The following is a 9,097-nucleotide window of genomic DNA, read 5'->3' as shown; positions in this document are numbered from 1 at the left end:
TTGCAAGTGTATCAAAATTACTCTGCATCAAAATTATTCAACAAATGTGTCAAAATTACTTTGTAAGTTTATCTATCAAACAACATACAATTCAAAATTACTCTACAAAATCATTTGTAGAGTAATTATGATACTCTATAAAATTATTCTACAAGATCATTTGTAGAGTAATTTTGATAATTACTCTACGAGTAAATAACTACGAAAATATCTCTGTTTTTTTTTTTTTACATTTTCACCATATTTATACGTTTTATATGATAAGGGTATTTGTATTTGAATTTTTTCTCATAAAATTAATTGGTATGTAGACGAAAAAAATTGTTCAATACAACTAGTATCACATGAGAGTAGATGTAAGATGCATAAAATTTCATTCAAATTTTTTGACATTTACATAAATCACAAGAAATGCATAGTGAAAACCAGTCACCACCGTCACCGGAGCGTAAAAAATAAAAATAAAAACCAGACACCAACAATAAATAATAATGGCGAATTTACTCTCTCTCTCTCTCTCTCTCTCTCTCTACTTCTTCGTGGATTTCAGCGTCAATTTTTCAAACTCTCACTCAAACCCGCGCTCTCAAACCCCACCACCATCCACACCACACTTTTCTCTAGACTTCACCCTTTGATTTTTTATTATTTTTATTATTATTATTTCATCCTCAATATACCCTGTTTTTATTTCACTATCTCCAGTTTCAACACTCTTTCTTGATTGGGGTTTACTTTCATATCATCTTTCAGATCTACAGAGACTCTTATCATTCAAAAGGTTTGATTTTTATGCAACCCATTTATCTAATTTAATCTAATCTGTCTTTGATTGAAAGTTTATATGTTTATTTATATGCCTGTGTATGATTTTTAATCATTTTCTTGATTTTTTTATTTATTTTAGGGTTTCAAGATTGTTGATGTTTCATTCAAAAGGTTTGATTTTTATTCAACCCATTAATATAATTTAATCTAATCTGTGTTTGATTGAAAGTTTACATGGTTTTGTATGATTTTTAATCATTTTCTTGATTTTTTTTTTTTTTTTTTTGATTTTAGGGTTTATTGTTGATGTTTGATTGAAAAGGTTTGATTTTTATTCAACCAATTAATCTAATTTAATCTAATCTGTGTTTGATTGAAAGTTTATATGTTTATATGCCTGTGTATGATTTTTAATCATTTTCTTGATTTTTTTATTTATTGTTATTTTAGGGTTTCAAGATTGTTGATGTTCCATTCAAAAGGTTTGATTTTTATTCAACCCATTAATATAATTTAATCTAATCTGTGTTTGATTGAAAGTTTACATGGTTTTGTATGATTTTTAATCATTTTCTTGATTTTTTTTGATTTTAGGGTTTCAAGATTATTGATGTTTGATTGAAAAGGTTTGATTTTTATTCAACCCATTAATCTGATATAATCTAATCTGTTTCTAATTTCAGTTTTTGATGGCTGTGAATGATTTTTAATCATTTCTTTAATTTTAGGGGTTCAAGATTGTTGATGTTTGAATCAAAAGGTATGATTTTTATTCAATCTGTTTATATATTCTTAACATAATCAATTTTTAATCAGTTTTTGATTTTAGGGTTTCTGATATTTTGGGATTTTTTGTGTGTTTTTAGGGTTTCAAGGGTGTTGAAGTTTGAATCAATCAGAAAGTTTGAATCTTGAGGCATTTGGAGGCATGTGGTGTTGTGTTTGAATTGAATAGTAGTTTGTTAAACTTTTTGCCCTAAAAAGAGGCTTTTTTTTTTTTTTTTTTCAGTTTTTGAGGCTTTTTTTGGTCATCTTTTGTTGTGATTTTTATGAACTTTTAAGAGTGTTTGGATGCTTTAGCATGCCAAAGTTAGGGTTTTTAGGTGGTGTTGGTGAAAGATGCAAAGTATGAAGAACAAAGGGTGTGATAGTATTAGTAGTTGTAATAACAGTAGTAGTAATAATAATAATAACGGTGACGGTAATGGTAATGGTGAAGCTCAGAAGCAGAAGGAGAGGCATATAGTTTCTTGGTCTCAAGAGGTTCGTTTTAATTAATTGATTGATTTTTTTTTTATTAAGAGTAAATTACAAAAATCGTACTTTATGTATATCACTTATTGCAAACTGTGTCCTTTATCTTCAATAATTACAGAAAACGTACTCGATGTTTGCAAATCCTTGCAAGTTATGTCCTTTAGCCCTAACTCAGTTAATTTTTTTTTGTGGTTAAATCTGACCAAATGGACCCAAAATGAGGGTATTTTGGTCATTTTACTCTCATGTGGAGTCCATTTGGTCAAATTTAACCACAAAAATACCCTCATGTGGGGTCCATTTGGTCAGATTTAACCACAAAAATTAACTGAGTTAGGGCTAAAGGACATAACTTGCAAGGGTTTGCAAACATCGAGTACGTTTTCTGTAATTATTGAAGACAAAGGACACAGTTTGCAATAAGTAACATACATAAAGGACGATTTTTGTAATTTACTCTTTTATTAATGGTGGTTGTAGATTATGATCATTTTGTTTGATACGGGTTCGTGTTTGTTTTTCAGGAAGATGATATATTGAGGGAACAAATTGGTATCCATGGAACCGACAAGTACGATTTTCTTTTTTCAAATCTCATAAAGTTTTCGAAAATCTATTGATGATTTGTTAAAAGTTTTTTGGATATATGTTGATGATTGGACGGGTACGATTGATGATGATGAGTGTTATTCACAGTTGGGCTATTGTTGCGTCGAAGTTTAAGGATAAAAGTACACGACAATGTAGACGAAGGTAAAAAAAAAATAAAGTTTTACAAAAAAAAAAAAAATAATATGTGTTTTTCGTACTATTTGCTAATTCTTGATTTGGGTATATGTTGAGAATACAGATGGTTCACTTATTTGAATTCGGATTTCAAAAAAGGCGGTTGGTCACAAGAGGAAGACATGCTTTTATGCGAGGTATCACCGTAAAAACATCCTTTTAGGGTTGTCGTAAATCTTTTTTTTTATTTTTTTATTTTTTTTATTTATAAATTAGCTATACGATAAACTGATATAAGAAGACGGTTTGCAGGCTCAAAAGATTTTCGGCAACAGATGGACCGAAATAGCAAAAGTGGTTTCAGGCAGGTAAATATAAAAGATAAAAAAATCAATAAATAAATTATAAAAAAAGATAAAAAAATCAATAAAAAAATTATAAAAGAGTAAACGTCAGTTTACACCCCTGTGGTTTGACACCGATATCAGCTTACACGCCCCTAAGAAAACATTGCACACTTACACCATTAACGTATGCACTTCGCATCAATTTACAACACTCCGTCCATTGACCGTTAGTTTGACCGTGACGTTTGTAGGACGGATAACGCGGTCAAGAATCGGTTCTCCACTTTGTGCAAGAAGAGAGCAAAGAACGAAGCGCTGGCGAAAGAGAACAACAAATTTTACATCGCAACAAACAACAAAAGGACCAGACTTCACAACGTTCATGATTCAGAAACGCTTCTAGAAATGTCTCCTTCGAAGATACGGTATTTTTTTATACAGATTTCGAGTTTTTGTAATAAACTCAAGATCAGTAGCGAAGCTTGACCCGAACAACGGGGGGGGGGGGGTCTACACTACTGAGCGAAAAGTTCGGGGGGTCGGGCGCCCCCTCGGCCACCTTCTAAGCTACGCCCATGCTCAAGATCATACTGTTAACGTCAATCACGTTATTCTTATATAGGAGGAAACATATCCCGGATGCAACAGAAGATTATCGGCAACTTAGACCTCCATTCACTCTAATTTTACAGAAATGCCATAACGTTAACGCAACTACAACGCAGCTTCGTCCCAAAACTGACGAGGTGTCGAAAGATGGTAATTCCAGTATTCGACATACACGAAACTTTTTAGTAAGAGTTAATTACTGTTTTCGTCCCTGTGGTTTGTCAAAAATCACTATTTCAGTCCATTAGTTTAAAAATTGCGATTTCAGTTCCTGTGGTTTCAGTTTCGTAACCATTTCAGTCCTCGTGGTTTCACTTTTGTAACCATTTCAATCCATTATTCTGTTAGGTACAGGGACTGAAATGGTTACGAAAGTGAAACCACAGGGACTGAAATCGCAATTTTTAAACTAATGGACTGAAATAGTGATTTTTGACAAACCACAGGGACGAAAACAGTAATCAACTCTTTTAGGAGTAATAAAAAGTGCGGTTGAAAGTATAATATTTCGGTTTTTTTATAAAACGGCGACTAATGATTAATGTTTTTAAAGGAACATTTCTAAAGAAAGACGATCCGAAGATTATCGCATTGCTACAACAAGCGGAACTACTTAGCTCACTCGCGATTAAAGTCAATACGGAGAAAACAAACGAGAGTTATGAAGATGCTTGCAAGGTGAAAAGATTTCTACATGGTTGTAAAAATCCCTACTAGCCTCTGATTAGTCACCGATTTGTCGTTAGTCGGAGATTCACCAACTAATTTTTATCTACTCGGCCAGTTAATCGGTAGGCGGTCAACAGTGGTCAAATCCAGTCCTAATTGGCCAAAAATCGGTGGCAGTCTAGCGGTCCCGGCCAGATTCTTGACCAAAACCTGTAAATTCCGGCAATTAATCAGTAGATGGTCAACAGTGGTCAAATCTACTCCTAATTGGCCAAAAGTCGGTGGCAGTCTAGCGGTCCCGGCCAGATTCTTGACCAAAACCTGTAAATTCCGGCAATTAAGCAATAGATGGTCAACAGTGGTCAAATCTAGTCCTAATTGGCCAAAAGTCGGTGGCAGTCTAGTGGTCCCGGCCAGATTCTTGACCAAAACCTATAAATTCCGGCAATTAATCAGTAGATGGTCAACAGTGGTCAAATCCAGTCCTAATTGGCCAAAAATCAGCCAATTACGGGTCGAAGAAAGTGTTAAAACATGTCTACTTAAAGATACATATAAAAACGTGTGTATATGCATATAAAACTGAAAGATATATATATAAATCCCAATCCGATTAATCGCTAGTCGGTACCCCACTGGCCGACTAGCGCCTAGGGATTCTTACAACACTGGATTTCTCCCTAGTTTTTTTTTCTCTTATTTTTGTCGAAAAAATGTAAAACCGTTGTATTTAATCGTTTAACGTTCAGGCCGTTCAAGATTTTATAAAACAATCGAAAGGAAGCGATGCTCTTGGATTCAATGTTTCCGATATGGACGTAAGAAGTTGTGATGAAGGCAGCCAGCAATCTTGGAGGTAGTAGATAAGGAGCATAATTGCGACGTCACCTGCAATGATTATTATTTTATGTCTAATACATAGTTGTTAATAGCTCATAGCGAGCGCTATAGCGAATAGTAGGGCTGCAAACGACGAACAAGACCGTGTTCGTTTGTTAAGAAATATATGTGTTCACGAACCGTTCACGAACACTTATCAGACGAGATTTTATGTTCGTGTTCGTTTGTTAAGAAATATATGTGTTCGCGAACCGTTCACGAACACTTATCAAACGAGATTTTATGTTCGTGTTCGTTTGTTAAGGAAATGAACTTGTTCGTGTTCGTTCGTGTTTGTTTGTTAATTTTAGGCAACGAACAAAAACGAACGTTGACGAACACAGACGAGCACAAATTAATGTTTATGAACACAAACAATCGTTCATGAACAAAATATATAATACACTAACACTTATTAGATATTTAATTTGTCGGAATTTTGAAGTATTTAAATAAATATAAAAACTAAAAACACTAATGAACTATTGAACACAAACAAATACGTTAATGAACATAAACGAACAAACACGACCTCTGTTCATGTTTGTTCATTTAACTAAACGAACGAAATTTCTTGTTCATGTTCGTTTGTTTAATAAACGAATGAACACAAACGAACTTCTCGCTGAACGGTTCACGAACTGTTCGCCGAACGTTTGGTTCGTTTGCAGCCCTAGCGAATAGCGTAGCAAAGCGCACATCAGTTTTTGTTTTTGTTTTTTTTTTGGTTTTATATAAATATCGATAAAATATACGTATACAATAGCTATATTTTAGGTTTTTTGTTAAATATACGTACAGAAACACCGTATTTGGATATAATATACATATAAAATATTTCTAAAATTTTCTTCTAGTGTATCACTAAAGTTCAAATAGCGCCCGCCAAGGTTTAAAAGAACGGAAACGAGTTTCAAGGCGTTTTCCCTTCGCCTCACGAGGCGTAAGCCTCGAGGCGAAACGAGGCGTAAGGCCGAGGCGGTATTAGTAAATAAATATAAAAATTATATATATTATAAAAATAATAATACTAACTAATTTCATCATCAGATTCATCAAAAACATACATAAAAAAGACATGAAATGCTTGAAATTGACACAAAAAATCAAAAACAACTATGAAAATCCCATGAGGCGCACCTGAGGGGCAGCCTTTCATAGCGCCTCAGCCCCTCTGAGGCGCATATGCAGTAAAAACACCATGAGGCGCGCCTCAGACTCGTTTTCTGGCCGTTTCGCCTCGAGGCGCGCGCCTCAAGCGTTTTTTAAAACCATGGCGTCCGCTGTTTCATCGCTATCGCGACGTCGCGTATAGGTTGCTTGTCACTATCGTTCGCTATTCACTAACAACTATGATCTAAACATATAATGGTAAAAATACATTAATTTGTGCAGGCAACTAGATTTATATCAAGGATCCCCGGACGGGTCTGACTACAGTACAGGGTCAACGGTTCTTTCCCAAGCGATAGAAAAAATGGAACCGGTTCAAGATAACATTGTCGATGGTAAAAGTAACATAATACCCGATTCAACAACAAACGAAGGTAAATTCTTGTATTTTGTCGTCGTTTTGGCGTTTGTGATGGCAATTATGGACCTATGTTTTGTTTTTGTTACAGATATATTAGGTTCTTGTGACGGATTTGATAATGATGTTGATGTCGTATGTCCTTTGCCAAATTCGGAGTTCAATTCACCCGTTCAAGTGACCCCGATGTTTAAATCGATGGCTGCAGGGATCCCGAGCCCACACTTTTCGGAAAGTGTAAGTTTCGGTTAACAGTTTCATGCATATAGCCATGAGATACATAGATCTTTGGTTACGTATCTAGGGGTGAGCAAAAGGAAAAACCTGACCCTACCCGACCATTACCGACCCGACCCGAGAACCGACCAAACATAAAATACAGAACCGATTCACTACCCTAAATATAGGGTCGGTTCCGGTCCATAGGTCTAAGTCGGGTTTCACCATGAAAAGAACCGAGAACCGACCCGACCCGATTTTGTATGAAAAATTGGAACCGATCTAAATATCTAGGTACTTGGATTCGGGTCGGGTTGGGTATATTTTCGGTTCGGTTCGGTTCTCGGTTATTTTCGGGCCGGACCTAAACTTGCTCACCCCTACACGTATCTACTTTTACACACGTAAACCCTAAAACTTCCATTTTATATTGCAAAATAATGATGCATACTTGAATCTATACACAAAAAGGGGTATTCTTTGGGGTTTTTTTTTTCGGGTTTCAAATTTTTTGGGTTGGGTTGTTCGGGTTTTTGGCTGGGAAAAAGTGACCCGATAACCGACCCGTTAAAAGTTCAGGTTGATCGTGTTCTGGTTAGTTCGGGTTGGCTTGTTCGGTTTCCGGGTTTAGATGTAAAATGAAAAAAATGTTCTTTTTACAAAATTCAAATATCGTTTGACAATATGATATGGTAATGTTCGAAAGTCCTAAAACTTAATGTTTCAAATACCAAAAACTCTTAAATTAAAACACATCTATGAAAAAGACGATAAATGTTCGGGTATTGCGTTTTTTTGGGTCGGGTTGTTCAGGTTTTTGGCTGGGAAAAAGTGACCCGATAACTGACCCATTTAAGGTTCGGGTTTTTCGGGTGTTTTCTAATTCGGGTTCAGGTGGCTTCAACCCTTCGTATTCGGGTAAAAATGGGCAGCCGTATACGCAAATAACAACACACAAATCTATATATATTTTTTTGAACGGCAAATTCCTTTTATTCCCTGCTGTCGGTTTGACTTGTCGGTTCACTGATTGACCCGTTTAACCTGTTTATTTTTCAATTGTTTTAAAATGCGTTTTTCTTGTCATATCAGAATAGTCGCATTTTACGCCAAGGTTTAAAAACTTTATAACTTAAACGCCGTTGAGTTTATATACATTTGTATTTTTCTTTGCAAATTTGTAATTTTGGAGTATTAATGTGCAAAAAATAAAAAAAAAATATATAAAAATCAGCTGTGTTCATGTCAACCAAATAATATAATATTCTTGTCATGTTCTTGTTATGTCTGGCACGGTTTTCAGGTTCGTGTCAAGTTTGACCCCTTAACCAACGCATACGGCCCGTTTAGCACCCCAATTCATGATTATTATTTTTTTAATCTTTTTTATGTGCGTTTTCAGGAACGGAACTTTCTACTAAAAACACTCGGAATGGAAACACCACCACCCAAACAAAACACCAAAACCGCGCATCCACCCTGCAAACGCGCCCTTCTTCATTGCCTTTGAGCAAAATTCCCAAACTACCCCTATCCAGATTTTGCGAGCATGTGGAGTTTCCCCTTCATAACTGGATTTGCAGTCATTCTCAGCCTGACTTTTTACACAAAAAGGTTTGATCAAGATCTGCATCGAAATCTAGAATGTTCCGGTACATTCTAGAATGTTTAGTAGATCTAACAACATAAATCTCCGGTGTGTGTTTACTGTTTACCGCTTTATTGACTTGCATTGTTTTCGTTTGTTAATTTTTGGCGAGTTGCGAATATGGGTATATTCGTAATTTCCCACATAACATATTTGGCCTCGAAATATGCCAAATCCTGCACAGAACATAATTTTACTTTTTTTTTTTACAGAGTGTAATTATACATCGGCAACTCGCCTGTATTTACGATATTACCCCCAATGGTAAAGAGGGTAATAGTAGAAAACATAGAGTTGAGTGTGGAGGCTCAATCACCATAAGTTGGACTCCAATTTGTTTGTTTGTTTTAGTGTGTGTGTGTGTGTAGAAGGTGTAAGCTTTTGTTATAATGCAATGTATGAAATACAATGATTTGATTTTAAGGTGTGTGATTCTTGTGTGCA

At 35.2% G+C, this 9,097-nt stretch overlaps 1 protein-coding gene across 11 annotated transcripts; it reads left to right on the top strand.

The window, feature by feature from the left end:
- The first annotated feature begins 512 nt into the window (after positions 1-512).
- LOC110926137 (transcription factor MYB124) lies at positions 513-9,097 on the top strand. Of its 11 annotated transcripts, none has more exons than XM_022169889.2 (18): positions 513-781; positions 908-939; positions 1,063-1,090; positions 1,219-1,250; positions 1,363-1,394; positions 1,497-1,528; positions 1,635-2,031; positions 2,550-2,596; positions 2,722-2,778; positions 2,876-2,948; positions 3,064-3,119; positions 3,350-3,523; positions 3,721-3,857; positions 4,261-4,385; positions 5,126-5,232; positions 6,651-6,802; positions 6,878-7,023; positions 8,408-9,097. In XM_022169889.2, exons 7-18 carry the CDS (start codon positions 1,888-1,890, stop codon positions 8,513-8,515), a joined length of 1,326 nt encoding a protein of 441 aa, XP_022025581.1. In that variant the 5' UTR covers positions 513-781; positions 908-939; positions 1,063-1,090; positions 1,219-1,250; positions 1,363-1,394; positions 1,497-1,528; positions 1,635-1,887; the 3' UTR covers positions 8,516-9,097. The 11 variants fall into 11 exon arrangements, with proteins under 11 accessions (XP_022025581.1, XP_022025585.1, XP_022025587.1 ...); XM_022169893.2 differs by having other exon boundaries at positions 514-781; positions 1,506-1,528; XM_022169895.2 differs by lacking the exon at positions 1,063-1,090 and having other exon boundaries at positions 514-781; positions 1,506-1,528.

This window comes from Helianthus annuus, chromosome 17 (assembly GCF_002127325.2).
Source record: "Helianthus annuus cultivar XRQ/B chromosome 17, HanXRQr2.0-SUNRISE, whole genome shotgun sequence".
In the NCBI taxonomy this organism is placed as follows: domain Eukaryota; kingdom Viridiplantae; phylum Streptophyta; class Magnoliopsida; order Asterales; family Asteraceae; genus Helianthus; species Helianthus annuus.
This window is presented reverse-complemented; position numbering and strand designations above follow the sequence as displayed.

Excerpts from the sequence above, each read along its gene's own strand:
- LOC110926137 (XM_022169889.2), top strand. The coding sequence starts at position 1,888 with ATGCAAAGTATGAAGAACAAAGGGTGTGATAGTATTAGTAGTTGTAAT. Across the intron at positions 2,597-2,721 it reads GGTATCCATGGAACCGACAA|TTGGGCTATTGTTGCGTCGA; the intron begins GTACGATTTTCT and ends TGTTATTCACAG. Across the intron at positions 3,120-3,349 it reads GCAAAAGTGGTTTCAGGCAG|GACGGATAACGCGGTCAAGA; the intron begins GTAAATATAAAA and ends TGACGTTTGTAG.